Raw genomic sequence first — 26,566 nt, forward strand, 5'->3', positions numbered from 1 at the left:
TCAGTTCATTAAGTTCCCCAGGGTTACTCCCCTCTGTCGTGCTAGTCTGCCCCCGCCCCCCTCAGAAAGAACACAGAAATCACCATCGGAAAACACTTTCTGCCTCCTAACCTAAAACCAATCATTTAACTCTAATGCCAGCTAAGGACCATGCCCCCATGTCTTAACTTCTCTGTGGACTGGTTCTTTATCAGATCTCATGACTGGCGACCTGTTTATTACTGCTCTCTCTCTCTCAGTCTCTTTTTAAACTAACATTATAAACACTTATACCTTCTAAAAATAGTTTTTTCTGGGACTTCCCTGGTGGCACAGTGGTTAAGAGTCTGCTCCCAGTGCAGGGGGCCTAGGTTCAATCCCTGGCCAGGGAGCTAGATCCCATAGCTTGGCTCAGCTAATGCAATGCTCAAATCCTAACTTTAAAAAAAAGTTGAGTAAAAGCAGAAAATTAAATCTCAAAATAAAATTTCAGAATTAACATTGAGCAATTACTTCTTAATAATGGAAGTGAAATAATTCACCCACATGCATGCTGCAGCTAAGAGTTCGCGTGTCACAACTGGGGAGCCCCCCTGCTGCAGCTAAGACCCGGCACGACCAACTGAATGAATGAATGACTAATTTTAGAAAATAAAAATAGTTTTTTCTCTCTTCGTGATCCAGTACATTTCCTGTTCTACCGTCTCTTTCACCTTTTACAACTGAACTTTTAAAGAGCATTTTTCTTCTCTCTTTCAATTACCTCTGCTATGTAGCTCTACTCACTCAGGTTTGGTTTATTAGCCTCCCAGCTCCATCGTCATTAACAAACTCCTGAGTCCAATGGTAACTTCCAAGGTTTTGTTTAAATGTCCTCTCAGAAGCTTTTGCCACAGTTGACATTTTTATTCTTAATTTGAATTTGTCGGGTCCCCTTTTTCTCCCACCCCTTTAATAGGGGACTCTGCCCAAGAGCTCAGTCACGTCTAACTTCTCAGTCTTCACTCACATTCTATTGTGATTTCATGCAGTGTCATGACTAAATAGCACTATAAGCCCCAAACTTGCAAGTGTACATGTCCGTAACATACCTCACGTTGAAGCTCCACAGTTATCTGTATAATAGACCTTTTCTTTGAATTCTAGGAGACATCACCAACTCAACATGTTAAAAAACATTTCTCCTGAGCTTTCCAGTTCTTCCTGGTCATAGCTTTTTTTCCCCTGTCTCAGTTGGTGCCAATTCCATTCTTCCATTTGCTGAGGCAAGCCAAACATCCAGATACTATCCTTGATGCATTCTTTTTCTGACACCCCACATGCAGTCATAAGACATCCTGTTGGCCCTGCTCTGAAAATTTATCCAGAGTTTGACCACTTTCCATAACCACTTCTGCCACCAGCCTGCTCAGAGCCAACATCCTTTCTTACCTGGATTTCTTCAATAGTAGTCTCTATGCTCCCACCCTTATTCTTCTGCAGTCTTTTCTCAGCTTACCAGACAACACGGCCTTTCAGCGGATGAGATAGAAAATGTCAGTTTTTTGGTCAAAATTCTGTAATGACTACCATTTTCCTAAGAGAAAATTCAAAATCCTTACCAGGACCCTATGGAGCTTCATGTTCCTTTCTGACCTCTCTCTCTGTTTTGTTTATTTGTTTTTGTTGTTCTTGTTGTTTTGGCTGCGCCGCACTGCTTGTGGGATCTCAGTTCCCTGACCAGGGATTGAACCCAGGTCCCCTGAAGTGGAAGTGTGGAGTCCTACCCACTGGACCACCAGGGATTTCCCACTGACCTCCTCTCTTAAGCTTTCTGCCTCACTCAACTGGTTTCATGTACATGGGCACCTGAGTTTGCCTGGGACATGACATAACCCTGGCTGTTTCTTTTGCTTGGATCATATGCCCAAAATATTCACATGGATTATTCCTTCACCTCTTTTCAAGTGTTGTCTGAAATATCCAACTGTCAATGAGGTCTCCCCTTACTAACATTTAATATTGCATCACTTCCACTAATTGGGCTCCTTTTTTCTCCTAAGGTACCTTTATCTTATTACATATTGTATAGTTTATTTTTTTTAAGTACCTTTTAAAAAATATTTAATTTATTTTGGCTGTGCTGGGTCTTAGTTGTGGCACACAGGATCTTTGTTGAGGCATGCGGACTTCTTAGTTGTGGCATGCGGACTTCTTAGTTGTGGCATGCAGACTCTTAGTTGCACGTGCAGGCAGGATCTAGTTCTCCGACCAGGGATCGAACCTGAGCCCCCTGCATTGGGAGCACAGAGTCTTACCTGCTGCACCACCATGGAAGTCCCTGTTTATTTATTTATTTATTTATTTATTTATTTTGCGGTACGCGGGCCTCTCACTGTTGTGGCCTCTCCCGTTGCGGAGCACAGGCTCCAGACGCGCAGGCTCAGTGGCCATGGCTCACGGGCCCAGCCGCTCCACGGCATGTGGGATCTTCCCGGACCGGGGCACGAACCCATGTCCCCTGCATCTGTTTATTTTAATTATTATCCAATGTCCACCTTTCTTAGCTATCTTGGTTCTCTAATTATGAGTCTCATTTCCTGACATAGCTCACCCACTGAGAATAATGTGACATACTTTAGGTGCTGAACACATATTTATTGAGGCAGCGAATATGGGTTTGACCCCCTTCTTCATGTTCATTTCTAAGACTCTGGCAGTTTTTACTTAAATGGTTTTTTCTTTTCCTCTCCCTTCCAGGCTATAATTTTGCAAGGTTTTCCAAAATGAAAACTGAATAATATTTAGGGAAAAAACTCCTCAGATTGGCCTTAAACAGAGCCAGACCTTTTGCACAGATTCCTTCTCTCACTACTCAGACCTCACCTGTCTTTTTCACCTGATCTTTTCAGGCATGTCATATTTGGTGGTGTCTTATTTCTCAACAATTTGCACATGCTTCTAATATTTAACCATGATAATACTTTTTGAAAACCTGTAATTTTGGAAGGAACAAAAGTTGTACATGAGGTGCCATACTGCATCTTTATCCATGAATGATACCAGATATTGAGACAGTTTTGGTATATTGGAAGTCCGTAAGCTTCTCCTAATTATAGACATATATTTGCCTGCAAGGTGTTTTAATTGAACCTCTATTAAAAATTGTTATTTTAGGGGCCTCCCTGGTGGCGCAGTGGTTAAGAGTCCGCCTGCCGATGCAGGGGATACGGGTTCGTGCCCCGGTCCGGGAGGATCCCATATGCCGCGGAGCGGCTGGGCCCGTGAGCCATGGCCGCTGGGCCTGCGCATCCGGAGCCTGTGCTCCGCAACGGGAGAGGCCGCGACAGTGAGAGGCCCACGTACCGCAAAAAGAAAAAAAAAAAAAAAAAAATTGTTATTTTAGATAAGTCTGAATTTTTAAAAAGTTTTTATTTTATATTAGAATATAGTTGATTAACAATGTTGTGTTAGTTTCAGGTGTACAGCAAAGTGATTCAGTTATACATATACATGTATCTATTCTTTTTCAAATTCTTTTCCCATTTATGTTGTTACAGAATATTGAGCAGAGTTCCCTGTGCTATATAGTAGATCCTTGTTGGTTATCTATTTTTAAATATAGTAGTGTGTATATGTCAATCCCAAACACCCAGTTTATCACCACCACCCCCACCCCCCAGGCCACCTTTCCCCTTTAGTAACCATAAGTTAGTTTTCTTAATAGGTGAGTCTGTTTTCTATTTTGTAAATAAGTTCATTTGTATCTTTTTTTTTTTTTAGATTCTGCATATGAGTGATATCCTATGATATTTGTCTTTCTCTCTCTGACTAACTTCACTTAGTATGGTAATCTCCAGGTCCATCTACGTTCTGTAAATGGCATTGTTTCATTCTTTTTAATGGCTGAGTAGTATTCTATTGTATATATGTACCATATCTTCTTTATCCATTCCTCTATCAATGGGCATTTAGGTTGCTTCCATGTCTTGGCTGTTGTAAACAATGCTGCAATGAACATTGGGGTGCATGTATCCTTTCAAACCATGGTTTTCTTCAGATATATGCCCAGGAGTGGAATTGCTGGATCATATGATAGCTCTATTTTGAGTTTTTTAAGGAACCTCCATACTGTTCTCCATAGTGGCTGTACCATTCTATTGGGTTGGCCAAAAAGTTCGTTCCGGTTTTACAGAAAAACCCTAACGAACTTTTTGGCCAACTCAATACATTCCCACCAACAGTGTAGGAGGGTTCAATAACAGTCTGAGTTTGATGACCTGGTGGTAATAGAAGTGAAAACTTGGTGAGAACTATGAAATAACCCACAGAGTTGGGTCTTCTCTTCCCTACTTTACACCTCTGCTAGCATGGCTGACTAAGGTCAGCCTCTCCTGAGGTTGAAGGGATTCAGTATTTTTAATTTTGCTAAGGAAAAATGATGAGAAAGAATAATATTATTAGAATCCAATGTGATATTATCTGAACGTGAGAGGTTTTGAGATATGTTACACTCCAGAATAAACGGATAACATAGAAAATGGAAAACAAACTCAACGTGACTAATTATTAATATAAAAAAATTTTAAATAATAGTACAGAATATTTTTAAAAACCTAGAAAAGTGAGGAGGGTAATAGGAAAAAACCCACAAGAACTAATCAAACAGCTACAAATGGACTGACTCACAGCTGAAATCATTTCATCTATAATCCTGCTCCATTTCCCTCCAGCAACTGCTTATGCTAAGACAAACTCCAAAAGTTGTATCACTACATCCCTAAATACTTAAGTAAGGGAATTCCCTGGCAGTCCAATGGTTAGGACTTCACGCTTTCACTGCCGAGGGTGTGGGTTCAATCCCTGGTCAGGGAGCTAAGATCCTGCAAAACATGTGGTGTGGCCCCCCCAAGAAAGAAAAAAAAACCTTAAGTACGTGTACCTAATAGACAAGGACTTTTTTTTGTGTGTGTGTGTGGTATGCGGGCCTCTCACTGTTGTGGCCTCCCCCGTTGTGGAGCACAGGCTCCGGACGCGCAGGCTCCGGACGCGCAGGCTCAGCGGCCATGGCTCACGGGCCCAGCCGCTCCGCGGCATATGGGATCCTCCCAGACCGGGGCACGAACCCGTATCCCCTGCATCGGCAGGCGGACTCTCAACCACTTGCGCCACCAGGGAGGCCCTAGACAAGGACTTTTTTTGTTTAACTTAATTGTAGTATTTTATCATATGTAACTATAAACAATAATTCTTCCATATTATCCAGGACCAAACAGTATTCAAATATTCCTGAATGTTTATATTTTGACAGGTTCCTTTAAAGAAACATGAAATCACTTCTTATCTGTTATTATATTTTATATCTTTTGATTTTATAATCTTCTATGGATAACTCCCTTTTTAAAATTATTTATTTATTTATTTATTGCTGTGTTGGGTCTTCATTGCTGTGCGCAGGCTTTCTTTTTAGTTGAGGCGAGCGGGGGATATTCTTTGTTGCTGTGTGCAGGCCTCTCATTAAGGTGGCTTCTCTTGTTGCGGAGCACAGGCTCTAGGTGCGCAGGCTTCAGTAGTTGTGGCTCGTGGGCTCTAGATCGCAGGCTCAGTAGTTGTGGCGCACAGGTTTAGTTGTTCCACGGCATGTGGGATCTTCCCAGACCAGGGCTCGAAACCATGTCCCCTGCATTGGCAAGCGGATTCTTAACCACTGCACCACCAGGGAAACCCAATAACTCCCTTTTATACATTAATTTTTTTTGTTTGAAAGAGATTATAATCCATGTAGAATTTTCTGATACTCTGATTTGGCTTACTGCCTTCTCATGATGTCTTTTAATGTGACGTCCCATGCTTAATATTTCCTGCAAAAAGGTAGTTATTTTAGAGATGAGATCAGATTCAGAATTATTCATTTTTCTCTTTTGTAAGATTATGATCAATGTAGTCAATGTGTCAACTGCACCTGAGTCACTCTGTCATCTAAGGGCTTTAGCAGCCATTGATAATTATTTCCTGTACCATCAATGTAGGTGATGCTTCTCCCCTCCCTTTTCCTGTATTAGGTGGAACGTGTTTTTTACAGACAAGAAAAGTATTGGAGGAGAAGTTCAGATAGAAAAAAATATGCAAAAATATCTGCATTCTTTTTATCTCTCCTTTCTCAGTGTGATGAGAAAGATGTGCCATTCTCCATTCTCCAAATTTGCCATTCTCCAAATTGAGGGTTTTTTTTTTTTTAGTAGTAGTAGTAGTAGTAAACGTAAAGGATTTTTACAAATTTATTCTTTAATCCATTGTAGATACAGTTGACCCTTAAACTGTGGGGGTTAGGGGTGCCAAACCCCTACACAGTCAAAAATTTGAGTGTAACTTTTGATTCCCCCAAAACGTAATTACTAATAGCCTACTGTTGACCAACACATATTTTCTATGTTATATGTATTTTACACTTAAGGGTAGAGAAAAGAAAATGCCGTTGAGAAAATTATAAGGAAAAGAAAATGCATTTCCAGTATTGTACTGTATTTTTATTTTTTTATTTTTTTATTTTTATTTATTTATTTTTTTTCTGTACGCGGGCCTCTCACTGCTGTGGCCTCTCCCGTTGCGGAGCACAGGCTCCGGACACACAGGCTCCGCGGCCATGGCTCGCGGGCCCAGCCGCTCCGCGGCATGTGGGATCTTCCGGGATCGGGGCACGAACCCGTGTCCCCTGCATCGGCAGGCGGACTCTCAACCACTGCGCCACCAGGGAAGCCCTGTACTGTATTTTTAGATGGCCGCCAGGCATGTGAAAAGATGCTCAACATTGTTAATCATCAGAGAAATGCAAATCAAAACCACAGTGAGATATCACTTCACACCTGTCAGAATGGCTATCATCAAAAAGACCACAGGATTTCCCTGGTGGTGCAGTGGTTAAGAATCTGCCTGCCAGTGCAGGGGACACAGCTTCGGACCCTGGTCCGAGAAGATCCCACATGCTGCGGAGCAGCTAAGCTGTGCACTCCAACTACTGAGCCTGTGCTCTAGAGCACGCAAGCCACAACTATGGAGCCCATGTACCACAGCTACTGAAGCCCGAGCGCCTAGAGCCTGTGCTACACAACAAAGAGAAATCACCAATGAGAAGACCGCACACCGCAACAAAGAGTAGCCCCAGCTCGCTGCAATTAGAGAAAGCTCATGTGCAGCAAGAAGACCCAATGTAGCCAAAAATAAATAAATAAACCACAAATAACAAGGATGTGGAGAAAAGGGACCCCTCCTACGCTGTTAGCGGGAATGTAAATTGGTGCAGCCACTGTGGAAAAGAATATGGAGGTTCCTCAAAAGAACTAAAACTAGAACTACCATATGATCCAGCAATGCCACCCCTGGCTATTTATCCAAACAAACAAACAAAACCCCACTAATTTGAAAAGATACATGTACCCCAGTGTTCATAGCAGCATTATTTACAGTAGCCAATATATAGAAGCAACCTAAGTGTCCATCAATAGATGAGTGGATAAAGAAGATGTGGGATATATATAAATGTATATATCTTTGATATATGTATTATATATATTATGTGTATATATTTAATAGAATAGAATACTACTCAGCCCTAAAAAGAGTGAAGTTTTGCATATGCAACAACATGAATGGACTTGGAGTGTATTATGCTTAGTGAAATAATTCAAAGAGAAGGGTAAATACTGTATGATACCACTTACATGTGGAATCTAAAAAAGAAGACAAACTGGTGAAGATAACAAAAAAGAAACAGGGACTTCTCTGGTGGTCCAATGGTTAAGAACCCGCCTTCCAATGCAGGGGACTCAGGTTTGATCCCTGGTTGGGGAACTAAGATCCCACATGCCGCAGGGCAACTAAGCCCGCTAATTGCAACTATTGAGCACTTGAGCCACAACTGGAGAGCTCGCGTGCGACAACTGCTGAGGCCTCAAGCCACAACTGGGACTCGATGCAGCCAAAAATTAAATAAATAAAAATATGTTAAAAAGGCTCACAGATATAGAGTACAAACTAGTGGTTACTAGCGAGGAGAGCGAAGGGGAGGGGCAAGATAGAAGTAGGGGATTTAGACATACAAACAACTACATATAAAATAAGCAACAAGGATATATTGTACATAAGGGATATAGGCAATATTTTATAACTGTAAATGGAGTATAACCTTTAAAAAGTGTGAATCACTATGTTGTACACCTGAAGCTTATTGTAAATCAGCTCTACCTTAATTAAAAAATAAGATAATGTGAAAAAGAAATTGATATTTATAGGTATAATAATTCATGTGTTAATAATAAAGCAGCAGTATGATTGCTTCATGATAGCCTAGCCTATACACTAATGAATGAATGATCATAAAATTCTTATGGCATACAGTATTACAGTTATATTCATACGAGTTACCTGTGATGACAGGTTGATATGCAGTTTCTCCAATTAAGAGAAAAGGAGAGAGATACTATATAATAATATAATTCTTTGAAAGCAAAGTTATAAAACAGTAAAAAACTAACACATTATTAATTTTATATTAAATATCACTCACCTTATTCCTATGTAAGGATGGGCTATCCACTTCAATACAAGTCTTTTTTTTTTTGGCTGCCCCGCGCATCATGCGGGATCTTAGTTCCCTGACCAGGGATCTTAGTTCCCTGACCAGGGATCGAACCCGTGCCCCCTGCAGTGGAAGCGTGGAGTCCTAACCGCTGGACCGCCTGGGGATACCTCAATACAAGTCTTGCACACAGTGTTCTACATGATGAATACTTAGGCAATGATGATGATGACACAAAAAAGGTCTCATACAGTTCTTACCGTACAGTTATTAGATTTTCACACAAAGACACACACACATACACAACAGATAAGTTTATTAACTGTAAGTCATGATGATTATTTACTGTTCACTAAGTGGAAGTGGATCATCATAAAGGTCTTCATCCTTGGTGTCTTCATGTTGAGTAGGCTGAGGCGGGGAGGAAGAGGAGGGATCGGTCTTGCCATCTGGGGGCGGCAGAGGTGATAGAGGTGGAGGCCGGAGAGGCAGGCACGCTTGGTCGAACTTCACAGAAATACATAATTTCTGTCCGACTTCTTTACTTTTTCATTTCTTTAAAAATGTTTCTGTAAAAAAAAAAAGTTTCTGTATGGTACCAATCCTTCTTCCATTGTTTGCCTTAGTTTCAGTGCCCATATCATACAAGGGTCCATGTCATAAAAGAAGTCAAAAGAAGTCTTGAATAGTCAGAACGCTTCTGCCAGATTGTCTAATGTCAATTTATTTTCAGGCCCTGATGCTTCTACATCACCTTCCTCATCGTCTGGCACTGGTTCGGAAGCACTCGTCTCCATCAAGTCGTCTTCGTGAATTCCCCTGGTGTGGTGTTGAGTTAGCTCTTGAATTTCTCCAAGATCCATATCTTGAAACCCTTCACCTTCACACCTTTTTTTTTTGTCATATCCACCATCTCTTTCATGATTTCCTTGATTGGCTTTGTTTTATTTATTTTAACTTATTTATTTTATTTTGGCTGTGTTGGGTCTTCATTGCTGCATGCGGGCTTTCTCTAGTTGCAGCGAGTGGGGGCTACTCTTCATTGTGGTGCGCGGGCTTCTCATTGTAGTGGCTTCTCTTGTTGCAGAGCACGGGCTCTAGACACATGGGCTTCAGTTGTTGCAGCACATGGGCTCAGTAGTTGTGGCACCCGGACTTAGTTGCTGTGTGGCATGTGGGATCTTCCTGGACCAGGGCTCGAACCTGTGTCCCCTGCATTGGCAGGTGGATTCTTAACCACTGCGCTACCAGGGAAGCCCGGTTGACTTTGTTTTAAACCCTGTGAAGTCATCTGGACACAGTTTTCTCCAGTACGAATTTATTATTTCAGGCTTTATGGCTTTCACAGCTTTTTCTATAGCAACAATAGCATCTTCAATGGTGTAAACCTTCCCAACTTCCATGATGATTTCTTTATGGGGATTCTCTTCCATAGCATTGATAATCTTTCCATAGAGTACTGTATGTAATGAGGCTTACAGGTTGTTATGATCCCCTGATCTAGAGGCTGAATTAGAGGCATGTGTTTGGGGGCAAGTAGACCACTTTAAGGCCTTTGGTGTTGAACTCATTGATTTCTGTGTGACCAGGGGCATTGTCCAATTTAAAAGAACTCTGGGGCTTCCCTGATTAGGAGGATGCAGCATGATTTATTCAGTCTCCCATTGATAGATACTACGTTGATTAATCTTTGTTATTATAAAATAATCGATACTAAATAGCTTTGTTATTACAAGACTTGCTCTTGTTGTTAAATTAAAACAATTTGCTATGTGAGCAAATCAATTTTCTGGTAGATTCAAATAAAATCAATCTCTAACATACTTTCTAAATTGATGGAGTAGTTTCTACTAACATTACTTTGCATATTATCTTCATTCAGACTGGGTTGGGATCCTTGGAAATTCCTCACTCTTTATAACTTTGTAACTCAAGTTGGGGCATGGGTTTAGACCTCTGTGGGTCAGTTGGTCTTTGCTAATAAGTTGGTTCTTTCTCTAAAGGAATCATCTACCAATGGCATGTTTTGGATTGAATGATGCTGGAAGTGAACATGTCTTCTGTTTACACAGAAAGGGCATGGAGCTTTCCCCCAGCATGACTTGCTTCCTGAGTACTTTCTAGGTCATTAACCTTTGTCCCAGTACCTCTTTGAGAATCAAATTCTTAGCTCCATCCACTGAGTACATTGGCTTCTCCTATTTCCTCGACTGTATCCTGAAACTCCTGGTATATATTAACATTCCTGTGAGAGTAGTGAGGAGCAGAAACAGAAGTATGGGGGGGGGAACATATGCATATCTTCCTGGGATATTCCAGATAGATTGAGAGGAAATATCGTCTGTATCTATGATATTGATGTAATGTGTTTTGAGCCTTGAAGTCTGGGCTAATGACTCTATTGTCTTTGTTCTTTACAGATACAAGCAGTAAGTCCAATACATTCTCAGCAATAGACTTTCTTCTGGACCTTCCTATGAAGCCAGAGCCACATGCACCATCCTGATCCTGGTGAGCATGTTTGACTTTTTTACTTATTCACTTCTGTTTTGTCCTTTTAGATGGCCCTAGTTGTAAACCCAAGCTGTTGGCTGATGAAAACGTTTCTTCACTTGTATCTTTGTTTCTCAACATTTTGTCCCTTTGTGCTGATTAGCAGTGACAACCCTGTCTCTAAGTTCTGTTTGTCTGCTGGGTAAGGCAAACATCGTTTTTTCCAAATACGGCCTCTGGGCTCTAAGTTCCCTCCAGGACATTCAATCGTGTATTTAATAAATTTTTCTTTTTATGTTTATAGTCTTATAAACTATGCCAGTTAATCTGTTGGGAATTTTGCATCCACTATTGAATAACAGTTGAAATAACTCATAGTAGTTGTAGGATAAAAAGAAACTGTCGGGGAAAGGGGAACCCTTCCAAGGCCGAAGAGTGAGCTCTTGTCTTACACTAGGAAGTGAATTGTCCGAGGAGACACACGTGCTGACAAAGCAAGAGACTTTATTGGGAGGGGACGCCCGGGCGGAGAGCAGGAGGGTGAGGGACCCCAGGAGGACGGCTCTGCCACGTGGCTGACAGCCTCAGGTTTTATAGTGACGGGGTTACCTTCCAGGTTGTCTCTGGCCAGTCATCTCGCTTGGCCCATAGTCTGACTTAGGGACCTTCCTGGTGGCTCACACATCTCTCAGCCAAGATGGATCCAGCGAGAAGGGCTCTGGGAGGTTGGTCGTCTCCTCCCTCTTTTGGCCCCTCCAGGTTAGTTTTCGGGTTAGCTTTCTGCTGCCGCACCTTGTTCCTTATCGGAACCTCCTGTTGTGAGACAGCTCAGGCAAGCGGGCCTGGCCAAGGCAGGTGGTTTGGGTCCCCAGTTCCCTACGAAACTGTTGTGTAAATAATTATTCAAAGATCTCGCTCTCAAGTAATGTATGGCTTTTTCAGGTTTGGGGAGTTGGATGGTAGAAATCCCATGCTGATTTGAAATTTTTTTTTTTTTAAATAACCCCAGTTCTTTAAGGGAAGGGCTCTGAATCTGCTCCTTTATCTTTTTTTTTAATTGGAGTATAATTATTTTACAATGTTGTGTTTCTGCTGTACAAGAAAGTGAGTCAGCTATATGTATACATATATCCCCTCCCTCCCTCCTTCCCTCCCAGGTCCCACCCATCTAGGTTATCACTGAGCACCGAGCTGAGCTCCCTGTGCTATACCGCTGGTTCCCACTAGCTATCTGTTTTACACATGGTAGTGTATTTATGTCAAACCTAATCTCCCAACTCATCCCACCGTCCCCTTCCCCTTCTGTGTTCACACATCCATTGTCTATGTCTGCATCTCTGTGCCCTGGAATTAGGTTCATCTGTACCATTTTTCTAGATTGCACATACCTGCATTGATATACAGTATTTGTTTTTCTCTTTCTCATTTCACTCTGTATGACAGACTGTAGGTCCATCCACATCTGTACAAATGACCCACTTTCATTCCTTGTTATGGCTGAGTAATATTCCATTATATATATATATACATATATATGTACCACATCTTCTTTATAGATTCATGGATAAAGTGTCAGTGGACACTTAGATTGTTTACATGTTCTGGCTATTGTAAATAGTGCTGCAGTGAACATTGGGGTACATGACTCTTTTTGAATTATGGTTTTGTCAGGGTATATGCCCAGTAGTGGGATTGCTGGGTCATAGGGTAGTTGTAGTTTTAGTATTTTAAGGGACCTCCATACTCTTCTCCATATAGTGTAGGCGGGTTCCCTTTTCTCCACACCCTCTCCAGCATTTATTGTTTGTAGATTTTTTGATGATGGCCATTCTGACCACTATGAGGTGATACCTCATTGTAGCTTTGATTTGCATTTCTCTAGTAATTAGTGATGTTGAGCATTTTTTCATGTGTTTGTTGGCCATCTGTATGTCTTCTTTGGAGAAATGTCTATTTAGGTCTTCCACCAATTTTTTTTTTCCCACCGATTTTTTGATTGGGTTTTTTTGATATTGAGCTGCTTGAGCTGTTTGTATATTTGGGAGATTAATCCTTTGTCAGTTGCTTCATTTGCAAATATTTTCTCCCATTCTGAGGGTTGTCTTTTTGTCTTGTTTATGGTTTCCTTTGCTGTGCAAAAGGTTTTAAGTTTTATTAGGTCCCATTTGTTTATTTTTGTTTTTATCCTCAGTACTCTAGGAGGTGGGTCAAAAATTTAGGTCTTTAATCCATTCTGAGTTTATTTTTGTGTATCGTGTTGGGGAGTGTTCTAATTTCATTCTTTTACATGTAGCTGTCCAGTTTTCCCAGCAACTCTTATTGAAGGGGGCGTCTTTGCTCCATTGTATATTCTGGCCTCCTTTGTCATAGATTAGGTGACCATAGGTGTGTAGGTTTATCTCTGGGCTTTCTAACCTGTTCCATTGATCTATATTTCTGTTTTTGTGCCAGTACCATACTGCCTTGATTACCATAGTAGCCCTGTAGTGTAGCCTGAGGTCAGGGAGTCTGATTCATTTTTTGTTCTAATCTTGTGAAAAATGCCATTGGTAATTTGCTAGGGGTTGCATTGAATCTGTAGATTGTTTTGGCAAGTATAGTCATTTTTACAATATTGATTCTTCCAATGCAAGAACATGGTATATCTCCCCATCTGTTTGCGTCATCTTTGATTTCTTTCATCAGTGTCTTATAGTTTTCTGAGTACAGGTCTTTTACCTCCTTAAGTAGGTTTATTCCTAGGTCTTTCATTCTTTTCGTTGCAATGGTAAATGGGAGCGTTTCCTTAATTTCTATTGCTGTGCATTAATTTTGTATCCTGCTACTTTACCAAATTCATTGATTAGCTCTAGTAGTTTTCTGGTGGCATCTTTAGGACTCTCTATGTACAGTACCATGTTATCTGCAAACAATGACAGTTTTACTTCTTTTCCAACTTGTATTCCCTTTATTTCTTTTTCTTCTCTGATTTCTGTGGCTAGGACTTCCAAAACTATGTTGAATAATAGTGGCAAGAGTGGACATCCTTGTCTTGTTCCTGATCTTAGAGGAAATGCTTTCAGTTTTTCACCATTGAGAATGATGTTTGCTGTGGGTTTGTCATATGTGATTGTTATTATGTTGAGGTAGGTTCCCTCTATGCCCACTTTCTGGAGAGTTTTTATCATAAATGAGTTTTGAATTTGTCAAAAGCTCTTTTTGCATCTATTGAGATGGTCATATGGTTTTTATTCTTTAATTTGTTAATATGGTGTATCACATTGATTTGTGTATATTGAAGAATCCTTGCATCCCTGGGATAAATCCCACTTGATCATGGTGTATGATCCTTTTAATGTGTTGTTGGATTCTGTTTACTAGTATTTTGTTGAGGATTTTTGCATCACTGTTCATCAGTGATATTTTTGTGATACCTTTGTCTGGTTTTGGTATCAGGGTGATGGTGGCCTCATAGAATGAGCTCGGGGAAGAGTTTGAAAAGGATAGGTGTTAACTCTTCTCTAAATGTTTGTTGGAATTCGCCTGTGCAGCCACCTGGTCCTGGACTTTTGTTTGTTGGAAGATTTTTAATTACAGTTTCAATTTCATTACTTGTGATTGGTCTGTTTATATTTTCTAATTCTTCATGGTTCAGTCTTGGAAAGTTGTATGTTTCCAAGAATTTGTCCGTTTCTTCCAGGTTGTCCATATTATTGGCAGAGTTGCTTGTAGTAGTCTCTTATGATCCTTTGTATTTCTGTGGTGTCAGTTGTAATTTCTCCTTTCCATTTCTTTTTTTAAAAATATTTATTTTTGGCACACAGCCTTCTCTCTAGTTGTGACACGCTGGCTTGAGTGTGTGGCTCAGTAGTTGCAGCGTGCGGGCTTAGTTGCCCCACGGCATGTGGGATCCTAGTTCTCCAACCAGGGATCAAACTAGCATCCCCTGCATTGCAAGACCATTTCTTTATTTTAAAAAAAAAAACTTCATTAATTTTTTTTGGCTGCATTGGGTCTTTGTTGCTGTGTGCAGGCTTTTCCCTAGTTGCAGCGAACAGGGGCTACTACTCTTCGTTGCGGTGCTTGGGCTCTAGCGCATGGGCATCAGTAGTTGTGGCCCGGGGGTTAGTTGCTCCACGGCATCTGGGATCTTCCTGGACCAGGGATCGAATTCCTATCACCTGCATTGGCAGGCACATTCTTTTTTTTTTTTTTTTTTTTTTTTTTTTTTTTTTTTTTTTATTTTTTGCGGTATGCGGGCCTCTCACTGTTGTGGCCTCCCCCGTTGCGGAGCACAGGCTCCGGACGCACAGGCTCCGGACGCACAGGCTCAGCGGCCATGGCTCACGGGCCCAGCCGCTCCGCGGCATATGGGATCCTCCCAGACCGGGGCACGAACCCGTATCCCCTGCATCGGCAGGCGGACTCTCAACCACTTGCGCCACCAGGGAGGCCCGGCAGGCACATTCTTAACCACTGTGCTGCCAGGGAATCCCGTTTGCTCTTTAGCTCTTCTAGGTCCTTGTTAAACATTTCTTCTATTTTCTCGATTCGTGATTTTGGATCATCTTTACTATCATTATTCTGAATTCTTTTTCACCTAGGTTGCCTATTTCGTCTTCATTTATTTGGTCTTGTAGGTTTTTACCTTGCTCCTTCGTCTGTAACGTTTTTTTGTCTTTTTTTTTTTTTTTGATGAGTGGGGCTGTGTTTCTGTCTTGATGGTTGTTTGGCCTGAGGTATCCAGCACTAGAGTTTGTAGGCTGTTGAGTAGAGCCAGGTCTTGGTGAGGAGCTCAGGTCTGACTCCTCATTCCTCACAAGTTTCTGCTTTTAATCAAATAAGGGATGTTCTGGGAAGGTTTCTTTCTTCATGTGTTGATTCTCATCTGCCTCCAGCTCAAGATAATCCCTATGCCAATGTGGCATATTTTGGTCCCCTGTCTTTGTATCTGATAAATTCAGCAGAAACACTCTTTCTCATAGTAAGAGTTGCTTCTTTGCAGGGAGGGTCTTATCATCTAATCAACTGAGGATGTGAAAGTTTTCTCTGGGGGGTTTATCTAATGTATTCAGTCTTCAGAGGCTCTGTGTAAGCACTTAGTGGCTTACCTAGATGGTCCTTTGAATAGGGCTCCATTATGTGGAATATAAAACCTGTTGTTTCCCCAAGAAAATTATGAGCTTTGTAATGTTTTCTAAATCAAGATCCCAGAAGTTTTCCTTGGTGCAGTTATTGTATTTTTTCAAGAATTCACATATTTTGGAAATGTTCTTAGTGGTGATGAAGTCACGCAATGGTTTGTGCACACACACGCACTTGTAGGGAGTGCTTGTCCCTTGTCAGTTTACATGGTATTTTTAGCTAGAACTTCTTAGCATCTTTCATACCAAATGATTTATATACATGTAGATTAGCAAATCACTGTCACTAACTCATTCTCACAGAGAGTGGGTGTGATCTTTGGCAGCTCAATTCAAGAGTAAATACCTCAAGGGAGTTCCCTGGTGGTCCAATGGTTAGGACTCTGTGCTTTCAGTGCCAAGGGCGGGGGTTCCAGCCCTGGTTGGGGAACTAAGATCCCACAAGCTGCAAGCCATGGCCAAAAAAGTAAATACCTCAAAATATCCTTAAAGGTTTTATATCTTCATCTATTTAAACTCATTAAGTAGATAAAATATACAGTGGAGTTTTAACCACTGCTTTAATTCAGTGTTTTATTTACTCTTTAATTCAGTGTTTTATTCACTGCTGTGAGAACTACATTGCCCAGAGGACCCTGAGCCAGCAAATTCACGTCAATGAAGGTCCAGGACTGGGGCATTTCCATGCGTGCCATTGTGTCAGGACGGGATTTCCGGCATTTTCCTAGTGGCAGTCTGTTTCCTACTCAGAGGTTCCACAGCTCTGGGTCTGGTCCGAGGTGACCAAATTAAAGAGGAGACACGACCAAGAGGAATTGTTGTCCTTGCTGCACAGAGTCGGATCTGAAGCACTGGGTTGCTCCACCCACAGACTCCGATGGCGGCGGCCGTGCTGAGGGACCCACCTCAGGTAAATGCTCGTCCTCCGGGCCCTCACCCCCCTCACCCCACCAGACACTAAAGCCCCGAGTGCAGGGCGCTTGGTCCCGTGCCCACAGCCCAGGATGGTGAGGCGGCCATGGGTGGGGCCCTGTTTCTGACAGACTGTGTGATGGCACGTGGCAGAGGGTCACAGGCGGAGGGACCGGCAGGTGCAAAGGCTGGGAGGTTGGAGGATTCGGGAAACCTGTTCCTTTAGGGAACAGAGCATTGAGATGGAGTGGCCCCTGGATTGGCAGGCTCAGGGGGTTGTTTCTTCATTCTGAAGGCCCTGGGAACTGTGGGGAATTTCAACAAAGCAGACAAATGAAGTTTTCCAAGAGGCTTTTTAAAGGAAGAACAGACTGGAGAGGTTTGATGACAGTGAAGCACAGGGCGACTGAGTCCTTGTGCAGGTCACATAGCTGCTAAGAGTCAGCACTGAGGCCTAAATCCCAGAGTTCAGACAGCCTGAGGTCTCTTTGCTCCAGTGGTGAGCAGACCTATAATGGAGACCAGAGCCCACTGAGCTCCACCATGGTTGCCTGCCTCCACTGGCCTCTGCCCAGTGGCTCCCATAACAGTTGAAGTGCTTTTAGAATCTACACAAGTAAGGGGAGGGTGTCCCAGGGTCTCACTGATCATGACCCTATGAATGTGGTGTCTGGGGTTGTGGTATCCTGGGACCCTGGAGAAACGTCAACCGAGGCTGGAGGTTATATGGAGGTGTTCCCAATTCCATTAGTAAAGTCATCAAGGGCATAGGTACCAGTATGTGCCAGATGCTTGAAGTTGAGGCCAAGCTGGGAATATTCAGGGAATGTAAGTCTCCTTCTGATGAGAACAGAGCAGGGAGGCAGGCCTCAGGCCTGGAATGTCTCCCTGAGAAGTAGGTGTTGATTTTGGAGGTGGTAGGAGCAGTGGGGGGATTGGGTCACCTATTCCATCTAGCTGCAGAGAAGAAAGGTCTAGAAATTTGAGACAGTTCAGCATTAGACACACATGGGTGGGGCTTTCTGTCACATTCAGGAAGGGGAATGCTTGTCCTGGTGGTAATATTATTAACAGGTCAAGAAGAAGAAGAGAGTAAGTGTCAATTCTGGGTCTCTTTCTTGGGCACCAGGTTGGAGGAAGTGGTCTCTCAGACATAGGTAAAAGGTTTTAAGAGAGGCCATGGAGGAAGGAGAGGATAATCTAGCAGCCATGGTTTCCAAGGGAAGAGTAGACAGGAGGTGAATGCAGAGGCCCAGGAGTAACTGAGGCAGGAGGACCCTGAGGACGGGGCTGCTGCTTATTCACCATTCTTGACTCACCAGAATTTTGTGGTGACCTTTTGTGGATCCTCTGAGGCTGGTTGATGAGCTCAGGGATGAATAGGACACCTGTGAGTTACAGGCAGAATTATGACCCCCTAAAGTCTTATGTTGAAGTATTTATCCCCAGTAACTCAGCATGTGACTGTGTTTGGAGATAGGGTTTTTTATTAATATGAACCCTCATCCAACATGTCCAGTGTCCTTGTAATAACAGGAAATTTGGGCTCAGACACAGAAGGAAGACGAAGTGAAGTCAGAGCGAAATGATAGCCATCAATAAGCCAAGGATTGAGGCTGTAAACGCAACCAACCCTGCCAACACTTGAACTGTCAGAAAATAAATTTTTGTTGCTTAAGGTAGCCACTCTGTGGTACTTTGTTGTGGTAGCCTTAGCAGGAGGTGGGGTCCTGCAGAGGTCTGTAGTAGCAAGGCACTCTCGATGCTGTATGATGAGTAACAGGGAGACAAATGGAATTCCTGTGGCTGTGGGGATGCACTTATGGGGTACACAGATGCCAGAGGTGCTAAGAAAGGGAGCATGAGCTGATGATTCCACATCCTTGGTTTGAGGGACTTAAGAGTGCAGGTGGAGTCTACATTTGGTTGTACCTGGGAGGTACACTCTGCAGTACCCCAGGGATATGTCCTGGCTGCAAGGGCCAGTGGGGCCTTGCAGGCAGGACAGTGAGGAGAGAGTGACATTAGAGGCACCAGGGCGAGCTTGGGAGGAGGGTAAGCGTGGGATAGATGTGTGGGTGATGGGTTGTGGGTCCTTGGGAGAGAGGCTTTTTGTGATTTCATCTCTCCCCATCATGGCAGGGTAGTGTGACCTTTGAAGACGTGGTTGTGTACTTCTCCTGGGAGGAGTGGGGGCTCCTTGATGAGGCTCAGAGATGCCTGTACCACGATGTCATGCTGGAGAACTTTGCACTTGTGACCTCCCTGGGTAAGGCCCTCGCACCCACCCCAGTACCTTGGGCTAGACTGATCTTCTCACATTTGAACAGTAGGTCCTGTCTCCTTTCCCAGTTCCCTGGCTGGGTGCTGTGGTCGACAGGGCTGGGCGACTGCCTTCTTCTTGAACCTGCAGCCACCAGTGTGCTGCCCCAGTGAGCCTGATGGATCACACCTTACTTGCCCTCTGCCTGGCTGGGTACCTATCCAGATCCATGGCTCCTGCCCAGGTTTTTCTCTCTCCTTTCTGTTGACATTCTTCTTGTCTGTGCCAGCAGTTGCCATTGCTAATATATTGACTACCTTTGGGGACGATGGGCTTTTTTTTTGCCATGCCCTATGGCTTGTGGGATCTTAGTTCCCCAACCAGGGATTGAACCTGGGCCCTCGGTAGTGAAAGTGCAGAATCCTAACCCCTGGACTGCAAGGGAATTCCCATGGGCTATTCTTATAATATGCAGAATTGCTCTGGGCCAATGCTAGTCCATCACCTGTCCTGTCGTTGCCTTAGGACTCAGGTCCCAGGCAGTTGTTCAACTGGGGTTCAGAAAGAAGAGTGCTGGGATGGACATGACTCCAGCCATGGCGAGATGGGCTCAGAGCAGGTCTCTCTTTGGTGAATGGCAGCTGACAGAGGGCATGACATCAAGATGGTGATGCCAGTGACCACACCTCATTTCTACCTTTCCTTCCTTACTGTGGACACTTCTATAACTTCTGATTCTTCTCTGGGTCCCTGGCTGTCCCCATGTTTCTACCTTCATGTGTCACCTTTTCTCTACTGTTCCCCCTACAATGTTCTCCAAAATTAAGTCCCACGTAACGTGCTGCAAGGTACGCACATAACATTAAATAGACTTTGAATACCCTGTAGTTGCAACCATATCTTCCTGGGCCTGGATACTTGAACACAGCACTCAAGGCCCTCCTGAAGGGTGTTGGCAGAGACGTGAATTGGAGATGTTTCTTCCTGTGCTGCATACCACCCTGACAGCCTCCATCTTGCAAGGGCTCCCAGAGTCCCAGTACTGCAAAGCAGCTCTTTCATCAACCTCATATTGAAAACAATCCAGTGGCCTTATTCTTTGGTGTGTCTGACACATTCGTGTTGGGGCTGCCCCCCCACCATCAAGGACAACAGGCATTTCACCAGCATTTCTGTGCTTTCAGGTTGTTGGTATGGAATGGAGGATGAGGAGGCATTTCCTGTAGAACAAATGTCACTGGGCAAGACTCCAACTCCAGATCCATCCATTCAGAAGACTCACCCCTGTGAGAAGTGTGTCATGGCCGGGAGAGACATTTTGTATCTGCCTGAGTACCAAGGATTGCATCCTGGGCAGAAATCATACACCTGTGAGGCATGTGGAAAACAATTTTGGTTCAGTCCAAACAGTCACCAGCACCAGAAGCACAATGATGAGAAGCCATTCAAAAGGGACATAGATAGGGCCTCACTTGTGACAAGCTATAGGTTCCATGTTTCAGGGAAGACCTTTACCTGCGAGGAAGTTGGGAAGGATTTCCTGGCTATGTTGAATCTTCTTCAGCATCAGGCCACTCTCAAAGGGGCAAAGCCACACAGCAGCTTCAGGTGTGGGGAGTCCTTTCATAGCGGAAAAAGTCATTACAAGTACACTGAGTATGAGAAATTGTTCAGCTATGAATACACACTTTTTGAGGATGAGCAACTTCACACTAGAGAAAGTTACTATGACTGTGAGAAACCCTTTAACCAAAGCTCCATCCTTATTAATTGCCAGAGACCTGACACAGAAGCCAGGTCTTATGAGTGCAGTGAATGTGGGAAATCCTTTAGCCAAAGCTACAGACTCATTCAACACCACAGAAGTCACACTGCAGCAAGGCCTTATAAGTGCAATGAATGTGGGAAAGCCTTCAGCTACAAATTAAGACTTGTGCAGCACCTACAAATTCACACTAAAGTGAGGCCTTATGAGTGTGGCGAATGTGGGAAGTCCTTTAGCTACAGCTCCACTCTCATTAAACACCAGAGAGTTCACACTGGAGCAAGGCCTTATAAGTGTGGTGAGTGTGGGAATTCCTTTAGTCAAAGCTCCAACCTCATTCAGCACCAGAAGATTCACAGTGGAGCAAGGCCTTATAAATGTAGTGAATGTGGAAAATCCTTCAGCTACAAATGCAAACTTGTGCAGCACCTGCGAATTCACACTGGAGAAAGGCCTTACGAGTGTGGGGAATGTGGGAAATCCTTTAGCCACAGCTCCACTCTTAACCAACACCAGAGAATTCACACTGGAGCCAGACCATATAAGTGTGACGAGTGTGAGAAATCCTTTAGCCAAAAGTCCAACCTCATTCAGCACCGGAGAGTACACACAGGAGAAAAGCCTTATGAGTGTGGGGAATGTGGGAAGTCCTTTAGTCAAAGCTCCCACATCATTCAACACAGAAAACTTCACAGCAGATAACCTCATGAATACAGTGACTGGGAGAGAACCAGTTACAGCCAATGGTCTGTAATTAAACAGAAGTTCACAGCCTGGATAAATTTTATTCGTGCAGCAAAGTTGGGAAAACCTTCATCTAAGGGTCTCTGAGACCTACAGGGAACATGGGTTTTCAGTGTACTGGAGTGTCTTTGTGAGGGAGCCATCTGCTTGACATTGAACCTCATACAGCTGAGCATCCAGGGTGGGAAGTTTCCCCAGGAGTTCTAGGTTTGTGGAAAGCCTTTAGGATCCTCTTTGTATATTCTACTGCTGGCGCCATTGCCTGAATTATGTATGTCCCTTCCAGTTTCTGTGGCAGAAGCCTCACCTTTACCAGTTAGTAGTTTCCAGGTTCCAATAGTATGTATGTCCCTTGCCATGATCAGGGAAGGCAGGTGTCTCTGTCCCACTCTCTACGGAACAGTAGGAGGAGTTTTTTCAAGGGAGGAAGCACCTCTAGTGCCTCTCTGAGACGTATAAATCAGTTCTTTTCCCAAGGATATCTATCACATAATGCTGAGCACTACTGTGGGGAAGCTGTTCCCCAGGTACTGCAAAGGAACCACGTGCCTTCATGTCTAGAGCTGGGTTTTCTGGTGTTTGTAAGACAGGGGTGAGGCTGGAATGTAAATTCACACACAGTGGATGTGATTCACATGCACTGGAGGAGGCTGTGGCAGAGAGAGGTGTGCCTCTTCTAAGGTGCCTCCACAAACGTTCAGTGACTGACTGTGGCTACATTGTGTTGGATGAGGTGTACATGCCATAGCTGTGTTCTTCCTGTAGCTGCAATCATTGGCAGAGCAAATAAAGTGTTGTATATTTGTAGCCTCCCAGCTGCGCACTCTTAAGGATACTGCTGCATGGAGACGAAAATGAGAAGAGACAGAGGGAGAGAGTTTTTGTGACCTAGCGGCTCCTGCCAACTCAGACATGATCTTTATGAATACTGTCTGCCCTTCCCCGGCTTTCTAAACCTCTGGTTATGAAAAAAATGGGGGGAATTGGATTTCTATTTAAACAAATCCTTACAAAGGTTTATTGACATATAATTGATTTCAGTTGTACAGTGTGGTTAATTTTGACACAGTGTAAAAACCATGAAACCATTAAAAATAATCCTGATGGTTGTCATCTGTAATTCAGTTACTTCCCTTTTATTTTGGCCACACCACACAGCTTGTGGCATCAAGCCTGGGCTGTGGCAGTGAAAGCCCAGAATCCTAACCCCTCAGCTGCCAGAGAATACCGTTTTAAAATGTCTTTCTGCCCTCACAACTACTGATTTACTCTTTCACGGTAAATTAGTTTGTTTCATAGAATTTTGTTTACTTTTTAAAAATTGTGTTTTCCCTCCATGCTGCATAATTGTTTTCTGATTCATAAATGTTTGCTTATGTAAAGTACTTCATTCTTTTTATAGCTGAGTACTATACCCTGTCTAGATGAACCACAATTTGTTTACCCACTTTTCTGTTAATGGCCATTTTGGCTTGTTTTCAATTTTCGGCTGTTACAAATAAAGCCTTATGTGTATATACACAATGGAAGGGAACAGGCAATAAAGCCTTCTTTGTTTTTTTCATGTTAGGGGTAACTTGTTTCATCTAGCCCCACTATATTAAATGAATCATATAACACATAACATTCAGAGTCCATTTCTAAGGTGTAAACCTTTCAATAGCTCCAATATCAGTGCTCAGACTTCCCACTTTAAAGCTTTTGTGTTTCATAAATCTCTTAACCTATAGGTAGGTAGATAATTACATCTTTGAAGTTCCCCAATCATTCCACTGGAGTTTGCAATATTCTATATGTGGTTTGTTGGGTCTCTCAACTATTAACATGCTGACCACCCCACCAATTTGAAGAGATTAGGGTGGGCAAGTTGAAGTGTCTTGATGGTGCACAGCTGTTGCATTGTTTTTACTACCACAGCTCCACACAGCCAGGCAATTTTTTCAGGTACTGTATGTGCAAGAATGTGAGGAGCTTCTTCCTACACCCTAATTCCCAACCCTTCTGGTGTAAATTTGCAAAGGAAGCATGAACCCGTGGAACACCCCCATCCTTCCTTGGACCCTAATAAAGGCAGCTTCAGGTCCATGCTCCCTCCACCCACAACCTCACTGTGGCATGCCCCTAGGTGCCTTCTAGGATCTGTGAGTAATGTTCCTCAAGTTTGATAGTTTCGAAGTGCTTCCTACCACCTCTTGTAGTTCTTATCATGATCATAGGTAGGAAACACTTCAAAAAACTAAGAGAACTGCAGGGGTGGCCCAGCCACGGTGTTGGTGAGCCCTGGTGGAGGTGTAAGTGTCTCTTCCAGGTGAGCCTTGGGTCTTCCCAGCTGAGAGTCACTGCTGCCACTAGGCTGGGAACCAGAACATACTAGCCTCAAAGTGACTTGAAAGGAATGAAAAAACCTGTCAAAAAAGTACCCCCCCCACCAAGAGCACTCCACAACTATAAGCAGAAAAAAAATCAACCTGTAAGTAATTTTTTGTAAAGCACAATAAGTGCACCAAGGGAATGAGCCCTGACTTTTGCCAGACTTTAACTGTAGTGGTAAAGTTGAATAGAATACTACATAAAAACATAGGGGCACTTCCCTGGTGGTGCAGTGGTGGAGAGTCCACCTGCTGATGCAGGGGACACCAGTTCATGCCCTGCTCCAGGAAGATCCCACATGCCACAGCAGCTGGGCCCGTGAGCCATGGCTGCTGAGCTGCACTGCACCTCAGGAGAGCCCACAACAGTGAGAGGCCCATGTACTGCAAAAAAACAACAACAACAACAACAACGGAATATTTCTATTATTTTCACATTAACAGTATTTTATTTTAATGGTAACACAGGCCTCTCACCATTGTGGAGCACAGGCTCCAGACGCAGAGGCCACGGCTCAGAGGCCTAAGCCACTCCAGGGCATGTGGGATCTTCCCAGACCAGGGGCACGAACCCATGTCCCCTGCATCAGCAGGCAGACTCTCAACCACCAGGGAAGCCCCCTGATAGTACTTTTTAATCACCCTAGAATGTTTTCTTCAAGAAAATTCAAATGATTAAACACTCTTCACCCTCTAATAGGTATAATAAATCCACTTCCACTAGGGGAATTTTGATAACTAAACATTTGTTAAGAGAAATATCCCTAAGCAAATCACAGTATCTTTGGCAGGATACATAATGAAATTGATGACAGTTTACTCCAACTCCATCCAGTGATATCTTTGAATGAGGAGGAAGGGGGATTGGAAAAGCACTAGGGGGAAAAAACGTACGTTTTTATATGTTTGCTTTAAAAAGTGCCCTGGGGATTTGATAGATGGATTAGTCAGCCAGGATTAGCTAGGAGAAAACATCTAATCCCTGAAAACTACTTGGTGTCAGGGAAGAGTCATCAAAAGATGTTGAGATCTGAGAAGTAACCCACACTGGCTGTGTTGAATTTGTGTCAGCCCTCAAAATTTCTTAACTTTCACAGTAGAAACTTGGAAGGGAGAATAAGAAAACTGGCCCCAAATGGGGGAAATGCACATCAAAGCACTTATTTGTCACTTTTCGAACACACCTACTTACCCTACTGTATGTGCCACATTATTCTAAAAAATAATTATTTTTAATTATGAAAACTAATAAAATTGTTAATAGGATGAAAGTTTCTATGGAGAAATGCTGATTTAGAGTAACAAGTGCAGGGGATTGGGTTCTAAATTAAACTTTGGGGGAAAAGAAAGCCTCATGGGTAGGACTTCCCTGGTGACACAGTGGTTGAGAATCTGCCTGCCAATGCAGGGGACAGAGGTTCAATTCCTGGTCCAGGAAGATCCCACCTACCACAGAGCAACTAAGCTCATGCACCACAACTACTGAAGACAGCACACTTACAGCCTCCCCTGGCTCCACAGTGAAAAGCTACAGCAATGAGAAGCCTGTGCACTGCAAGGAAGAGTAGCCCACACTCACCACACATAGAGAAAGCCCAAGCAGAACAAAGATCCAACAACACAGCCAAAAATAAATAAATTTATTTTTTTAAAAAAGCATCATGGGGGGCTTCCCTGGTGGCGCAGTGGTTGAGAGTCTGTCTGCCTGCTAATGCAGGAGACACGGGTTCGAGCCCTGGTCTGGGAGGATCCCACATGCCGCGGAGCGGCTGGGCCTGTGAGCCATGGCCGCTGAGCCTGCGCATCCGGAGCCTGTGCTCCGCAACGGGAGAGGCCACAACAGTGAGAGGCCCGCGCACCGCGATGAAGAGTGGCCCCACTTGCCACAACTAGAGAAGGCCCTGGCACGGAAACGAAGACCCAACACAGCAAAAATAAATAAGTTAATAAACTCCTACCCCCAACATCTTCTAAAAAATAAAAAAAAAAAAGGAAAGGAAAAAAAAGCATCATGGGATGTTCCAAATCCACATTTGATTAAGGTGAGGGCATGAGATTTGGGGGGTGGGAGGAAACACCATGGTAACCTGCCTGAGGCCAGAATATACTTTCAACTGTACAAGGAAAATAAGGCCAGTGCAGAGGTCAGAGATGTCACTGGGCCACAGATAAGAGACTATTCCACTGCAAGGATTCAGACTTTGGAGAAAAGAGTTATATTTTTGGCTGGGGTCGTAGTACTTTGAGAGCACATCCTGCCAAAGGGAAAGCACACAATAGAGAGCCCAGCTTACGAACCGTTAAACGCAGAAAGGGGCAAATTGCCAAGGGGAAGAGAGAGATGCCCCCTTAACCAGACGTGGT

General features: G+C 43.4%; 1 protein-coding gene across 1 annotated transcript in view; it reads left to right on the plus strand.

The window, feature by feature from the left end:
• The window catches only part of LOC132479865 (zinc finger protein 211-like), a 29,279-nt gene extending 5,922 nt beyond the window's left edge, over positions 1-23,357 (plus strand). Inside the window, exons 2-5 of the mRNA XM_060083520.1 lie at positions 10,954-11,044; positions 16,743-17,059; positions 19,204-19,330; positions 20,509-23,357. Coding sequence (XP_059939503.1) covers positions 17,027-17,059; positions 19,204-19,330; positions 20,509-21,791 — 1,443 coding nt within the window. The 5' untranslated portion in view covers positions 10,954-11,044; positions 16,743-17,026 and the 3' untranslated portion in view covers positions 21,792-23,357. The remainder of the gene's footprint in view (positions 1-10,953; positions 11,045-16,742; positions 17,060-19,203; positions 19,331-20,508) is intronic.
• Positions 23,358-26,566: the final 3,209 nt, after the last annotated feature.

This window comes from Mesoplodon densirostris, chromosome 19 (assembly GCF_025265405.1).
Source record: "Mesoplodon densirostris isolate mMesDen1 chromosome 19, mMesDen1 primary haplotype, whole genome shotgun sequence".
Taxonomy (NCBI): Eukaryota; Metazoa; Chordata; class Mammalia; order Artiodactyla; family Ziphiidae; genus Mesoplodon; species Mesoplodon densirostris.